Source organism: Erinaceus europaeus, chromosome 17 (assembly GCF_950295315.1).
Source record: "Erinaceus europaeus chromosome 17, mEriEur2.1, whole genome shotgun sequence".
Lineage (NCBI taxonomy): Eukaryota > Metazoa > Chordata > Mammalia > Eulipotyphla > Erinaceidae > Erinaceus > Erinaceus europaeus.
Window position 1 is genome coordinate 80,192,089 of NC_080178.1, and position 14,844 is coordinate 80,206,932.

General features: G+C 50.6%; 1 protein-coding gene across 1 annotated transcript in view; it reads left to right on the forward strand.

The window, feature by feature from the left end:
* The first annotated feature begins 358 nt into the window (after nucleotides 1-358).
* IRAG1 (inositol 1,4,5-triphosphate receptor associated 1) overlaps nucleotides 359-14,844 on the forward strand; it is a 77,773-nt gene continuing 63,287 nt past the window's right edge. The window contains 2 exon segments of the mRNA XM_060175826.1: nucleotides 359-470; nucleotides 473-555. Of these exon segments, the coding sequence (XP_060031809.1) occupies nucleotides 359-470; nucleotides 473-555 (195 nt within the window).

Here is a 14,844-nt window from a genome sequence, read left to right on the forward strand (position 1 = left end):
TATTGGTAGTCACTGTGAGAGTAAAGTGATATGGTGATGCTTCTAGGAGAGTGTCTGGCACCCAGTTAGTGCTCAACAAATGGGAACAAATCTGATGTGCTGGAATGTTTTCCATCAGCTATGCTGTGAGGAGTCTGGAGCACTTTTCTCCCTTCTGGGATCCCTGTGTTTACCGTAAAGACCAAATTAGATGCAAAAGTCTCCAAGGCCACCCCTGACTTTATAAACAGAACCAGGGAGTGGGAGCAAATGCAACTTCAAATGGCTTCTCCTACCCTAGTCTGACCTCTGGTGTTGATGTAAGCTCCAAGGGGCTCTCACCGGAGCTCCTGGAAGTGGAACCCAGCCTGGGTCAGGGATGGCAGCGGGTCTGACTTGTCCTTTTGGCATCTCCTCAGCCTGCGAAGCCCACGCCTCTTGGAGAATCTGTGGGGCTGACGCAGCGGAGGAGGTTCTGGGCACAGGCCACCCTGCCAGGAGGCCGCCATGCCCCACATTCCTGAGGAGGAGGAGCCCCCTGGAGAACCACAGGCAGCCCAGAGCCCTGCCGGCCAAGTAAGTGTCCCCTCCCTGCCTGTGCTGAGACTGGCCAAGATGAGCTGAGGACGGAGGTCACAGGGCCTAGTCTGCCAGAGGGCCTGCCCACAGCCTGTCCAGGCTGGAGCAGGTGTCCAGGGAAGATGTAAATCCTCGCTCTGAAAAATAAAACTCAAAGTTTGTTGGAACTGCCCAAGACCTCCACATATTCTGAGAGGGTTGTTTGACATAGGCTTCCGGGGGAGCTCAGTCACGGTAAACCTTGCAGGCACCTTCCTGGAATGCAAAAGGACGTGGAGAACAGTCAGCATGGAGAAGCTTGGCATGTCAGGGTTGCAGGTGCCAGGAGAACGTCACTTAAGGCGAATCTCCTTAAAAGACCACAGCTCCATAGTACGTAGTGGGGAAGCTTTCTTCAGGGAGATTGTCTATAAAAACAGACATGCTGGAGATACATTTCTGCCGTCACCGTCATCATCAGTGTCATCATTATTACCGTGGGGGTGGGACTGGAGCCACGCGCCTCTGCGGGTCACCACTCTGGGCCACAGTTTTCACTGAGAAACTCTGAGAGAGGAAGAGACACGACAGCACCTAAGCTTCTCTGTTGCTGCGGAACCTCTCAGGTGGCGCCAGGCCAGAGCCTGCGTCATGTGCATGACTGTGCAGGCACCCTACCTGGTGAGCTATCTCTCTGCTCTGAAAACTAGGTAGTTTAGAGGGTGTCACTGAGATTGCATTGTATAAATGAAATTAGGAAGACAAATTATTTTTAGCCACATGTACTACAAAATGTGGATTATATGCCATTTTAATGAATGGTTTAGTCCCATGATACAGCATCCTTCACATTTTGCTCTATCTTCTTTTTTAAAAAAGCTTAGTTTTAATTTTATTTTATTTATAAAAAGGAAACACTGACAAAACCATAGGATAGGAGGGGTACAACGCCACACAATTCCTACCACCAGAGCTCCATATCTCATCCCATCCCCTGATAGCTTTCCTATTCTTTATCCCTCTGGGAGTATGGACCCAGGGTCATTGTGGGATGCAGAAGGTGGAAGGTCTGGCTTCTGTAATTGCTTCCCCGATGAACATGGGCGTTGACGGGTGGATCCATACTCCCAGCCTGCCTCTCTCTTTCCCTAGTGGGGCGGGGCTCTGGGGAATCTGGGCTCCAGGACACATTGGTGGGGTCGTCTGTCCAGGGAAGTTTGAAAAGAGAGTTAACATACAAAGCCAAACAAATTGTTGACCAATCATGAACCTGAAGGCTGGAATAGTGCAGATGAAGAGTTGGGGGGGGGGTCCTCCATTTTGTAGCTAGCTAGTAGGCATATTTTAGTTATATTCCAAAGGGCCTGTGGCTAGACTAGTTTTCTTTTTTTCCCCTGAGCCTAAAATCTGATATGCAGGTGGATCCTAGTTGTCTGGGGAGATGATGTCATGGCTAGAAAAGGGACAGAAAGCTGGATCAGGGAAGAGAGTAGCTCCCTAATATGGGAAAGGGGTGTAAATCTTGTTGACTGTAAACCCCATCGATTTGATGTGATCTGGGGACCATATTCAGCTTAGGCGCCTATGTGACCTCTGCATCCCTGTAGATCTGAGCTCACATTCTGTGGTCATGAGTAGGAACATTCCAAGCTGCCCCATTATCAGGAATCCATCTTCCTCAGGTGGAGCATAGAGTATGTTGTCCAGCCTCCCTTCAGAGGATGGAACATTCTCTACCATTGTTGATCCAAGTTGAGGGCAAGGTCCCATGGGGGCCCACAAAGGGTCTGCTTTGTTGTTCCTGATAGAGATGACTGGTAACAATGGAGAGAAGGATTTATTTGATGTCTAGGCCCATCATGTCTGTTTGGGAATCTCAGGACTCCCCAAATAGGGCCCCAGCAGATGGGAGCTTTATTTATTTTTATTTGATGGACAAAGAGAAGTTGAAAGGGAGGGAGGGAGGGAGAGAGGGAGAGAGAGAGAGAGAGAGAGACCTACAGCTCTGCTTCACTGCTTGTGAAGCTTGCTCCCCTCAGGTGGAGAGCTGGAACCTGAGCCCGGGTCCTTGTACATGGTAACATGTGCACTCAGCCATCTGCTACCACCCAGGACTTCTGCTCCAGAGTCTCACTGGTTCAAGACCCTGCACTTTTGTGAATTGTGCAGTGAGTGTTTAGTGGATTGTGTTTGCCTGTTCTATCTGACCGTCATCCAGACTGATCTCGGCCAGAGGGGCAGACACTGTTAAGGGAGAGGAGAATAAACGAGTGCGCATTCATTGGGTAAGTGCACAGATTCTTAGCAGCTATTTTCATGTTTCGGTGATGTTTGTTTTCTAACGCATCATAGCTGTGGGAACTTAGTTGATAAACACTTGGAGAAGAATGACTCTTACAGCTCCGTTTTCAAGCTCGTGAGATGGAAATGTCACAGAACTTGGCAGCCGTGGGTAGTCTTCGGATCTCCTAATGACAGTGGGCCAGGTCCCCTGCCTTTGGCTGCACGGAAGTGGCCGGTGCAGGACTTTATAGAACCCTCCCCCAGGAGCGGTGGGCTGTGGAAGACGCGCCTGCCAGCAGCTTACAGGGGTTCTGCAGGACACATCTGGCCTTCAGGAACACAGCTCTCCTGCTGCCTTAACTGCTGCCATACCGAGTGAGGGGCAAGCGAGGGGCCAGAAGCCCTGCCGAGATGTAAGGTTTAGCCAATGGCTCTCTGGCAAGTGTAGGATAAAGAAGTCCGTGATCACACTCACAACTGTCCCGGGCTCTGTGCCCGTGGCATTCCTTACTTGCCAGTCTCAACTCTTTGCCATGGCATCCTTGTCCCCTTCCATTGCTCTAACAGCTACAGAGCCCTCCCTGTAGAGCTGTGGTGCCATAAAGCAAGCTCCCCAATGATACAAATCTTCCTGGAAAACAACACGAAGAGGTTAACAAAGATGCTACTTTTGGCGGAGAGGTACATTTACACTGAATGCAGCTCCTTTTGGTTTCAAACCTCTCATTAAGGAAGACTTTTAAACTTTCTCTCCTACTGACACAAACCAAGACAGCATCAAATCCTTCCAGTTCTAACACTGTGGCTTCAGGCCACACACAGGGACGGTTGGTTCCCTTGGGCATACGTGAGGGTGGTAACGTGGAAGAGGGTCCCATGAGTTCACTGGATAGTTAAAAGTTCCCGTTGAACAGCTGAAGTTCCAGGTTTCTGGTTTTCACTCTTTCTGTAACCTGTGCCAGTAAGACTTCCATAACAGGAGGAAGTGGATCTCAATGGTCCATCAAGGCTCTTTAAACACCAGGATTCTATGTCTGTGCTCAGAGAAAGTCAAGGCAATGAAGGGATTGCCTGCAGTACCAATAGCTTTGCATAGCTCGCAGGAGAAGTGCTCAAAAGGAGTTGAGGTGAGCAGCAGCCAGGATTCATGTGGGACAAGGCACAGTATGTCAGAACATGGACTGTGGAGTCAGATCAAGCTGGTCTCGAGTCACAGGTTCCTCTGTATCCTGGCCACGATGCCTTGTGTGAATATGCTCCCCCCATTTTTTTTTTTGTCTCCAGGGTTACTGCTGAGGTTTGATGCCTGCACTACAAATCCACTGCTCCTGGAGGCCATTTTTTCCCTTTTGTTGCAGTTATTGTTGTTATTGATGTTGTCATTGTTGGATACGACAGAGAGAAATTGAGAGATGAGGAGGAGACAGAGTGGGGAGAGAAAGACAGACACCTGCAGACCTGCTTCACTGCCTGTGAAGCAACTCCTCCCCTGCAGGTGGGGAGCCAGGAGTTTGAACCGGGATCCTTAAGCTGGTCCTTGGGCTTTGCGCCATGTGCACTTAACCCGCTGCGCCACCGCCCAACCCCCCAATCTGCTCCCTTTCTGTGCTCTATTGTTCATCTCTCCCCAGAGCAAGCCTTCGTGGCTGCCTCTCAACTCCCTGTCAGCACGATCTCCCAGTATCTTCCTTAGCCAGATGGGCCACAGTGTGGAGGCAGCTTAGACCTCAAACTGAAGACCAGATTAGATTCAGTACTTTTGAAAATATTTATTTTTGTATACATATAAGTGTGCATGAGAGAGGGGGGGGGGAGACTGGAACGTTGCTCTGGCACGTCAGGTGCTGAAGACTGAGCCCAGGCCTGGAGCATGCAAGGCCTGCTCTTTCCCACTGAGCCGCCTCCCTGGCTGCCAGGTCCGGTCTTATTGTGTTCTTACTCTTACTGACAGACGCTGGACCACTAGGGTTCAGCAGAGCCCCGCGGGGGTCTCCTCAGTGAAAAGCGTGTCCCTCTATTGCGCCCACCCTGCAGCCCACACCAGGCTTCTCAGACCGTCATAGCTGGCGGTGTTGGAGTCAGGCTTGCGGGCTGGGCTGTAGCCTAAGAGGGTAAGAGCCCAAGTTCCTGGGAGCAGCTCGAGTCAGGCCGCCAGGGAAGAGGGCTTGGCCAGGAGGACTCAGCTGGAATTCTGGGTCCTGTGTGAATTCCCAGAACAGAGCATCCCTCTGAGTTTACAGCACACATCCCCCCCCCCCCGTCCAGTTCTACTTCTGGTTCCTCAGGCCCCGGCCCCCATTTCCCGTCAGTGATATGAACACTAGCTGAGGCTTCCTCACAAAACACGGAGCCGTAAACCTAGATGTTGTTTTCCTTTCCGCACACACAGATTCTTCCTGACACGCAGATTCTCTGACTCTCCCTCTCTCTCACTCACACACGCACCCCCATGCACACTCACTTGAGGAGTCTAATCAGAAACTATAATCAAAATTCACAAAGAAAGAAAGCTCTGCTACTGAGACTGTGTGTCCTGAGTATGTTTCCTGGGTTTATCCTTGAGGAGGAAAAGAATCAAAAGATAGGCCTGGGGCCATGGGGTCCCGGCAGGCTCTCTTTTCAGCCACCAGGTTCCAGATGCTAGCATGATGTCGACCAGACTTCCCTGGACAGACGACCCCACCAATGTGTCCTGGAGCCTCACTTCCCCAGAGCCCTGCCCCACTAGGGAAAGAGAGAGACAGGCTGGGAGTATGGATCCACCTGTCAACACCCATGTTCAGCGGGGAAGCAATTACAGAAGCCAGACCTTCCACCTTCTGCAACCCTCAATGACCCTGGGTCCATGCTCCCAGAGGGATAGAGAATGGGAAAGCTACTGGGGAGGGGGTGGGATATGGAGATCTGGTGGTGGGAATTGTGTGGAGTTGTACCCCTCTTATCCTATGGTTTAGTGAATGTTTCCTTTTTATAAATAAATAAATAAGTAAATAAATAAATAAATAAAAGAAGATGCAGGGATATAGACCTAGAAGCTTTGGGGACTACAGAATGACAGACTGTCCAAGCCTGAAGAGACGGCAGATCACATTTAAGTCGTCCTCCCCCCCCCCCCCCACACACACACACACTGGCAAAGTTCTGTGCAGTGTGAAGCGCTGGCTACCTAGGACGCTGTGAAGCCCCAGGTGCACACCCACCAACACGCAGTCTCTTGGGTGTCCCTCCCTTTGTCACTTGTGACCAAGAGTGGGTTACAGGGTTAGATCACAGTGTATGGCTCACCACCACACCTACCATCCTGGGTGGGCTTTAGGGTCTGTGGGTGCAGCTCCCCCTGGGGAGCAGAGCAGCCCACCTTACAAGGACGTCAGTGCTGTGACTGACAAGCGCTGCTTCCTGCTGGAACCTACCCCTCTCTTCCTTCCACAAAGGGACGACCATCCACAGATGGAAAAAGGTAGCTTCTTTTTCTTTTCTTTGCATAATCATTATGCTACCTACCCCTCTTTTTCTTTTCTTCTTCTCCTTTATCCACCCAGAGTTGTCACTGGGCTCAGTGCCAGCACTACAGACCCACTGCTCCTGGCGTCAGATTCTTTCCATTTTATTGGATAGGACGGAGAGAAATGGAGAGAGGGGCAGGAGATAGAGGGAGAGAGAATGGTAGACACCTGCAGACCTGCTTCACACTTGCAAAGCTTTCCCCTGCAGATGGGGAGCCAGGGGCTTGAACCCAGATCCTTGTACAGGTCCTTGCATTTAGTACTGTGCACTTAACCGGGTGCACCGGCCGCCCCTGTGCAAGGGAGTTTCTTGGTCTCCTCAGTCTTTTTCTCTAGTTCCTGCGGTCATTGTTCTCATGGGCTGTCAGGACTCCCCCCAATTCCTGCTCTGGACACATACCAGCTTGTGTTCCCCTCACCATGGAGCACCGAGCCTGTGACTGGGTCCTAGGGAGAGTGTGACCAGGGACCAATGATTTCCTGGCCTACTACCAGCAGCCATCATAGAAATGTGTTTTGCCATGGTAGCTCAGCCTCTTCAGAAGGTCCAGCTAGCCAGGAGGTATAGACAGGCTCATGTTAAGCCAGGAGGGATAGACAGACAGGCTCATGTTAAGCCAGGAGGGATAGACAGGCTCATGTTAAGCCAGGAGGGATAGACAGACAGGCTCATGTTAAGCCAGGAGGGATAGACAGGCTCATGTTAAGCCAGGAGGGATAGACAGACAGGCTCATGTTAAGCCAGGAGGGATAGACAGGCTCATGTTAAGCCAGGAGGGATAGACAGACAGGCTCATGTTAAGCCAGGAGGGATAGACAGGCTCATGTTAAGCCAGGAGGGATAGACAGACAGGCTCATGTTAAGCCAGGAGGGATAGACAGGCTCATGTTAAGCCAGGAGGGATAGACAGGCTCATGTTAACAGCCCTCTTTTCCCCTTCTCCTCTTTCTCCTTCTTCTTTTTTTGCTGACTCTAGCTTCCACCTGGATAATCCCTATCCTACTCCAAAGGTTTCTGGACCCTCCCAAGGGGAGGTCAGTGTGAACTCATAAGCTGACCTCACTGTTCACATCATTTGCTGCAATATTGCCTACTCCCCACTCCCCTGACCCACAGAGTCACACACCAGGTGCTGGTTCCAGTCAGAGCTAGGAGTAGACAGCACCATTCCATTTCAGAGCTGAGACTGAGGCGTAGAGAAGTTGAGGACCTTCTTCCAGCGACACACTAGTAAGCAGCAGGCCCACGGCTGAACCCTAGCAGCTGGGCATAAGGTACCCTGCAGGAACGCAAGGCTTTGCCTCTGGGGTCTCTGGTGCCAGGGCCGAGGCAACGCTCTCCTGTGCCTCCAAAGTAACTGTCTGCGAGGGCAGCAGGGGCTCCTGCAGAGCTCACTGCCATGCAGATTCCAGAGAGCTTGTGGCAGGGACAACAGCCTTATGCCTGCTGTCTCTCAGGTACCTGAGCCTGTGGGGCCCAGGCATAAAGCACACACCACACTTTCTGCAAGACTGTGCTCCGTATCTCCTGTCCTGTGCAATCTCCTTCCTTGTCCTCCTTCATTCAGACAATAAACAGCACATTTTGATGCTGTTTCTGACTCAGGAGTACACAGGACTCACTCGTAGGCAGTCCCCACGTGCCTCCTTGTAGTGCACTCTGGGGTCCTCTGGACAGAAATCCACATCGAGCCCGGATACACGGCAGTGCCTGTGGACTTGCGGTCACTGCAACTGACCAGTGGCACTCCTGCTCACACCGTCAACTTCTAAGGAACTGAAAATGAAGATATAGAGTGATCTGGAGAAACGACTAGTTGCGTGTGGCCCCACTAGAAAGGGGCTGCCTGTGGAGCCTCTGACTCTGAGCTGTTGGGCCTCTTTCTCTCTCCGTGTAGGACTGGGGAGCAGGGTGGCTGCTGCCACAACTCACCTGTTGTTTGAGTCAGTGAAGACCCATCCTCACTTATCACTGCCAGTCAGGGGGCAAACCCCAGAGCGGATCGGGCTGGACTGTCCTATAAGAAAAAGAAAGCATCAAACAGGGTCCCCTATGCAGCCAGGGAGGCCCAGGAAGTGGCTGCACAACAGACTTTCATGCCTGAGGCCCAGAGATCTCAGGTTCAATCCTGGCCGCCACTCTAAGTCAGAGATGAGCAGAACTTTGGTGAAAAGAGAAACAGAGGGAAAAAATATATTTTAAATATTTATTATTTATTTTCCCTTTTGTTGCCTTTGTTGTTTGACATTGTTGTGGTTATTGGTGTCGTTGTTGTTGGATAGGACAGAGAGAAATGGAGAGAGGCAGGGAAGATGGGGGGGGATAAAGACAGACACCTGCAGACCTGCTTCACCGCCTGTGAAGCGATGCCCCTGCAGGTGGGGAGCCGGGGGCTCGAACCGGGATCCTTACGCCGGTCCTTGCGCTTTGCACCACCTGCACTTAACCTGCTGTGATACCGCCTGACTCCCAGGAAAAATATTTTTCTGTCAGAGGAATACAAGGTGAAAGCTGTGGGAAAGACGGAAACATCTCCCTGAGCTGACCCTGGGAGTCATTCACTTGCTCCAGTTCTTTCATCTTTAAGTTGAGTAGCAGCTGTTGACCACAGCCGACCCTTAAGGAACCATTACTGTGTTCCAGGCACTGTACTCAGCTTGTTGTATATACCCACACTTAATTTTTATAGTATCCCTGTGAGCTAAGTACCATACATATTCCCATTTTCAGATGAAAAATATGTACAAGTTAGCACAGCGAAGTAAGTAAATCTAGATTCAAACCCAGGCAGCTTGACTTTAATCACCAAAATATCACACACAGAGTGCTAAGTATTATACTTAGTTCACACTGGGTGCTCAGTTCTGCACCCAATGCCATCTAAAAGAATTTACAAAGAGCTTGTAATGATTTTCTGTGAAGACGGGAATTTATAGGAAACTGTAAATTCAGAGCAGTTAAGTATCATAACCAAATACAGGGGAGGAAACTGATGCGTGAAATTTTGCCTTACTCTGTTCTAGGTTAAAATTGTCAGATTCATTGTCTCAGATAACCCTCACAACGCCCTATAAATTAGCAATGACAATGTCCAGTTTACAGATTAGGAGAAGTTAAACCAGTTGTTCAAAATCAAGGAGTAGTAGGGTCTGGACGCACAACCAAGGAGTAGTAGGGTCTGGACGCCTCTGTCTCATGGCCATACGTTGATGAAACAGGGCTAGAAGCTTTTTTTCCTTTTAGTCTAGAAAATATCCCCCTCACACTGCAAAGAAGCTGAGCACATCCCAAGGGACGACTATTCACCCACACAGGTACTCGGTAAATGCCGGACTGAGCTGAATTTACTCATAAATGTTTCTTGAATTAACTGAACCCATGCTTGCTGAATGCTCACTAGCCAAGTTTCCACTGTCAGAAATGCTGCTTCTCAGTGGACTTGTGACTGAATGACAAGTGTTTTCTGATCTGATCTACTCTGTTGTTCACCCATGAGCTTCTTGATCAGAGACGTGGCACAGACATGCCTATTTGCATATGAGCATGTCGTATGTTTAAGGACACACTTCACTGTGTCAGGTGGACTGCAGCCTTTCTCTCCATCTCACCTCCCCTGGGCTCCCCGTCTTCTCTGGCCAGTACACCAGGCCTACACTTGTCCACATGTGCTGCGTGCTCCTCTGCTGGGGGAAGATGTTTGGAACCCAGGAATCTCTTTCCTGTCAGGAAGTCGAAGTAGATGGTTCATGTCAGACACCTGGAACCTGGTGGCTCTTAAAGAGAGGGGGTACTCACCCACATTTCATCTAGTGAGAAACTGCACACCATGTTTCCAAGATAACAGGCACTCCCCTAAATCCTTTGTGGGCAACATATACAAAAAGCAGATAAACAAACGTGGGTGGAAGGAAGTGGCACTTACTCAGACCAGCTGTGTATCAGTCCTTATCACAGACACTTCTAGTTGTGTTTTCTGGCTCACGTCAATTCTGGGAGGTATATGTGATCACCCATTTTACAGATGGAAAAGCTGGCAGGTAAGTAAGTGCACTCTACTTACTACAAACTGGACAATACCATGAATGTTCCAGCTGAGAACACTAAATATGCCCTTTCTGAACTCAATTCCACTTTTATCATCACACCTTTTGCAAGATCTTCAGTTCAATGCTTTCAGATCAACTATCAGTAAAGTGTTAGGATCTGGTGCGTAAGATGAAGAAGACACCATTACCACCATTCTGTCTCACAGAAGGAACTGGACCTGGCTGAGGTCACATAATCATCAGTGCTCACACGCTCGCCATAGTGGACAGGAGATTCAAGTCAAGATTCTGGCTGCTTTAATCCTGTCGGCGTTGCTCCCTTCCCTGACCCCCGTCCCGCAGTAGATTCTGTGGCCTGGACCCTAGAGGCCTTGGGCGTGGGGAAGTCACTTCAGACCCTAGCCTCTATGGAAAAGAAGCTTTCTGATGGCTAAGAGCCATCTGGATGGATTTTAGTATTTCTTGCCATGAGAGAAGACTGTGAGACTAGCTGTGGGAGTGGCTTTGACAAAGCAGCAAGTGTTGTAGAAAAGCTGACTGTGGCGGTAGGTCAGGAGTGTGTATTACACTCGCACGCTAGTTCCTACTGCAAGCGGTGGGGTAACCTGTCAGTTTTCACTGAGCCCCTTGTCAGCTGGCATGGTAGCTACTTAGGATCTAGATTGTATCATTCATGGTTGTTTCTCTGAACTTCAGCACATGGTGGGAGCTTGGGAAGGGTGGATGGGTGGATGAATGGTTAGCTGCATGGTGGGTGGATGGGTGAGTGGGTGATCAGTGGTTGGGAGGATGGATGCTTGTGTGACAGTTTGAGTAGATAAGATGCGTGACTAAATGATTAACTACTTGGACGGAAAGGAGGGAAGATGAAGTGGGCGGATGCAATGGCCAGTGAGGATGCTGGTGGCTGGGTGGTGCCCTCTGCACAGACAATGGCCAGTGAGGATGCTGGTGGCTGGGTGGTGCCCTCTGCACAGACAATGGCCAGTGAGGATGCTGGTGGCTGGGTGGTGCCCTCTGCACAGACAATGGCCAGTGAGGATGCTGGTGGCTGGGTGGTGCCCTCTGCACAGACAATGGCCAGTGAGGATGCTGGTGGCTGGGTGGTGCCCTCTGCACAGACAATGGCCAGTGAGGATGCTGGTGGCTGGGTGGTGCCCTCTGCACAGACAATGGCCAGTGAGGATGCTGGTGGCTGGGTGGTGCCCTCTGCACAGACAATGGCCAGTGAGGATGCTGGTGGCTGGGTGGTGCCCTCTGCACAGACAATGGCCAGTGAGGATGCTGGTGGCTGGGTGGTACGCTCTGCACAGACAATGGACAGTGAGGATGCTGGTTGCTAGGTGGTACACTCTGCACAGACAATGGCTAGTAAGGCACCGTGTGGACTTCCACAAACCTGAAGTCTGCTCGCATGAGAGCAACTACAGTGATAAAGCAAGCTGGCTAATCCTGTGACCACAGCCCTTGGCCTATAAGGCCCTGAAGGGGCAGTGGCAGGAAGAGGAGTTTACTGGACAGCAGGCCCTGGGCCCGGGGGACTAACAGCGAGCCTGTCCTCAGTGCTCAGCAGGCCAGAGCCCCAAGTCTGGCAGATATCAGCAGACTCAATTCCACTCCCTCTTGCTCTTGGGACTAGCTGCTGGAATACTGTTTTCCTGCAAGTCCCCAAGTGTCCTTTCATTTTGTTACAGTGCTGAGCTTCCTTTTTGAGCTGATACCCTCCTGGCAGATAATAGCCCCAGCTTCCCCACCACCACTCTCAGGCAACTGCAATTGCGTTATAACATCTAATCCTTAAAGCCAGAAGTGGGGTGAGGGTCTAGCCCCATATATTTGAGAACATGAAATTCAGACCAGTTAAGCAACTGGCTGGAGGTCCCCTGGGAGGAACTCTGGCCTAGTGTCCTGATGGGGTGGTCTGTCTGAGGGTGTCAGCCAGAGTCCCAATGCAAGAGCTAAGCTACCCACTCGTCCCAGGTCAGGGCTACTGCTTGAAGCAGGCTAAGCCAGGCTGTCACGTGACGTTGAGGGAGCAAGATGATATTCCTGCCGTGACACTGATCTATATTTATCCTGTACCCAGGCTGCTAGGAAACTGTTGTTCATTCCTGGAAATTTATGAGTGAAGTAAACATTTAAATGTTTCTATAAGGTTTATTTAAGAAGGAAAAAATGTGACCTGCTGGTTGCTGGTTTATTATAGGCCGAGCTTGCTAAGTCATGGCCCAGTCCCCAGAGCTCAGCCAACTCCGGGGTTGGGGGATGGCCTGCTGGGGACGCTGGGTCCCCTAGAATGGAGAGGTAGTATCTCTACTATCTTTCCTCTGGCCATGCAGTCAACTTCATGGTGGCTGGAGAAAGGAGGCTGTGGAGGAAGGTGCAATCTATAAGAATAAAGAGAGATGCTGGAGGCTTGTCCAACTACAGGAACCAGGGAGGGAGAGGCCAAAGACCAAGGGAAGGGACTGCACAGAGTAGCAGAGGAGAAGGGCCTGGTGCTCTGACCCTTGCACTATTCACCTGGACAGTCCAGCTTTGTTCTTAACTGGGAAAGTGGAGGTTGACATAGAAAACAAGATAGAATGAAAGGACTGAAGAAAGGAAGAAAGTAAAGAAGGAAGGAAGGAAGGAGAAAAAGGGAGAAAGAGAGAGAGAAGGAAGAAGTTCCCTAGTCAGGGGCTTCATTTTCCTCTGTTCAGTTCTTCAGTTCTACAAGATGAGGAGGGATTCATAGCCCCAATTTGCAGACAGATATTCTGAGATTAATCTTCAGGATTTCTGGGAGGATTAACTGAGAAGACACAGGGGAAGTGTCTGGGATAGGACCTGCTGGCACATAGTGGGTGCAGTGTCACTCCCCTCTCTCCACTTCTGCCCCTGCGCTTCTCTGTGTATGAGACCACAGTGGCATCTACACTTGGCCTGAGAAGCAGGTGGTGAGAGAGGGAAAAGGGACCCTGGTGAGGGCAGCCTTGGTGATGGATGTCTCTAGGAGTCAGTGTTTATTTCTTTTAAATTTCTTTATTGGGGGATTAATGGCTTATAGTCTATATAAAATACAATAGTTTGTACTTGTGTAACAGTCTCAGTTTTCTGTATTTCCATTCACCCCCCACTAGGTCCTCTGCCATCATGTTCCAGGACCTGCACCCTCCCTCAGGGAGTCAATGTTTATAAGGGTTTATGTGGCTATGTGCCCAGGGAAAGATGCTCTGTGGATTCATGGTCAGAACAGATTAAACCCTCCTAATTTAAATCCACAGGGTTGGCTGGATCCTAAACTAAGCACAAAAGTTCCTCATCACCAAATTCCAAAGCAGTCAGTTCAGTCTCACGGTAATCACGATGAAATGCAGCATCTGACACTGACTGAGCGCGTACTAGCTGCCGGGTGCTCTAGGTAATCACGATGAGACACGGCATCTGATCAGCACTGACTGAGCGTGTACTAGCTGCCGGGTGCTCTAGGTAATCACGATGAAATGCAGCATCTGACACTGACTGAGCGCGTACTAGCTGCCGGGTGCTCTAGGTAATCACGATGAGACACGGCATCTGACACTGACTGAGCGCGTACTAGCTGCCGGGTGCTCTAAGTAATCACGATGAAATGCGGCATCTGACACTGACTGAGCACGTACTAGCTGCCGGGAGCTCTAGGTAATCACAATGAAATGCGGCATCTGACACTGACTGAGCGCGTACTAGCTGCCGGGTGCTCTAGGTAATCACGATGAAATGCGGCATCTGACACTGACTGAGCGCGTACTAGCTGCCCGGGTGCTCTAAGTGATCACGATGAAATGCGGCATCTGACACTGACTGAGCGCGTACTAGCTGCCGGGTGCTCTAGGTAATCACAATGAAATGCGGCATCTGACACTGACTGAGCGCGTACTAGCTGCCGGGTGCTCTAGGTAATCACGATGAAATGCGGCATCTGACACTGACTGAGCGCGTACTAGCTGCCGGGTGCTCTAGGTAATCACGATGAAATGCGGCATCTGACACTGACTGAGCGCGTACTAGCTGCCGGGTGCTCTAGGTAATCACGATGAAATGCGGCATCTGACACTGACTGAGCACGTACTAGCTGCCGGGTGCTCTAGGTAATCACGATGAAATGCGGCATCTGACACTGACTGAGCGTGTACTAGCTGCCGGGTGCTCTAGGTAATCACGATGAAATGCGGCATCTGACACTGACTGAGCGCGTACTAGCTGCCGGGTGCTCTAAGTAATCACGATGAAATGCGGCGTCTGACACTGACTGAGCGCGTACTAGCTGCCGGGTGCTCTAGGTAATCACGATGAAATGCGGCATCTGACACTGACTGAGCGCGTACTAGCTGCCGGGAGCTCTAGGTAATCACGATGAAATGCGGCGTCTGACACTGACTGAGCGCGTACTAGCTGCCGGGTGCTCTAGGTAATCACGATGAAATGCAGCATCTGACACTGACTGAGC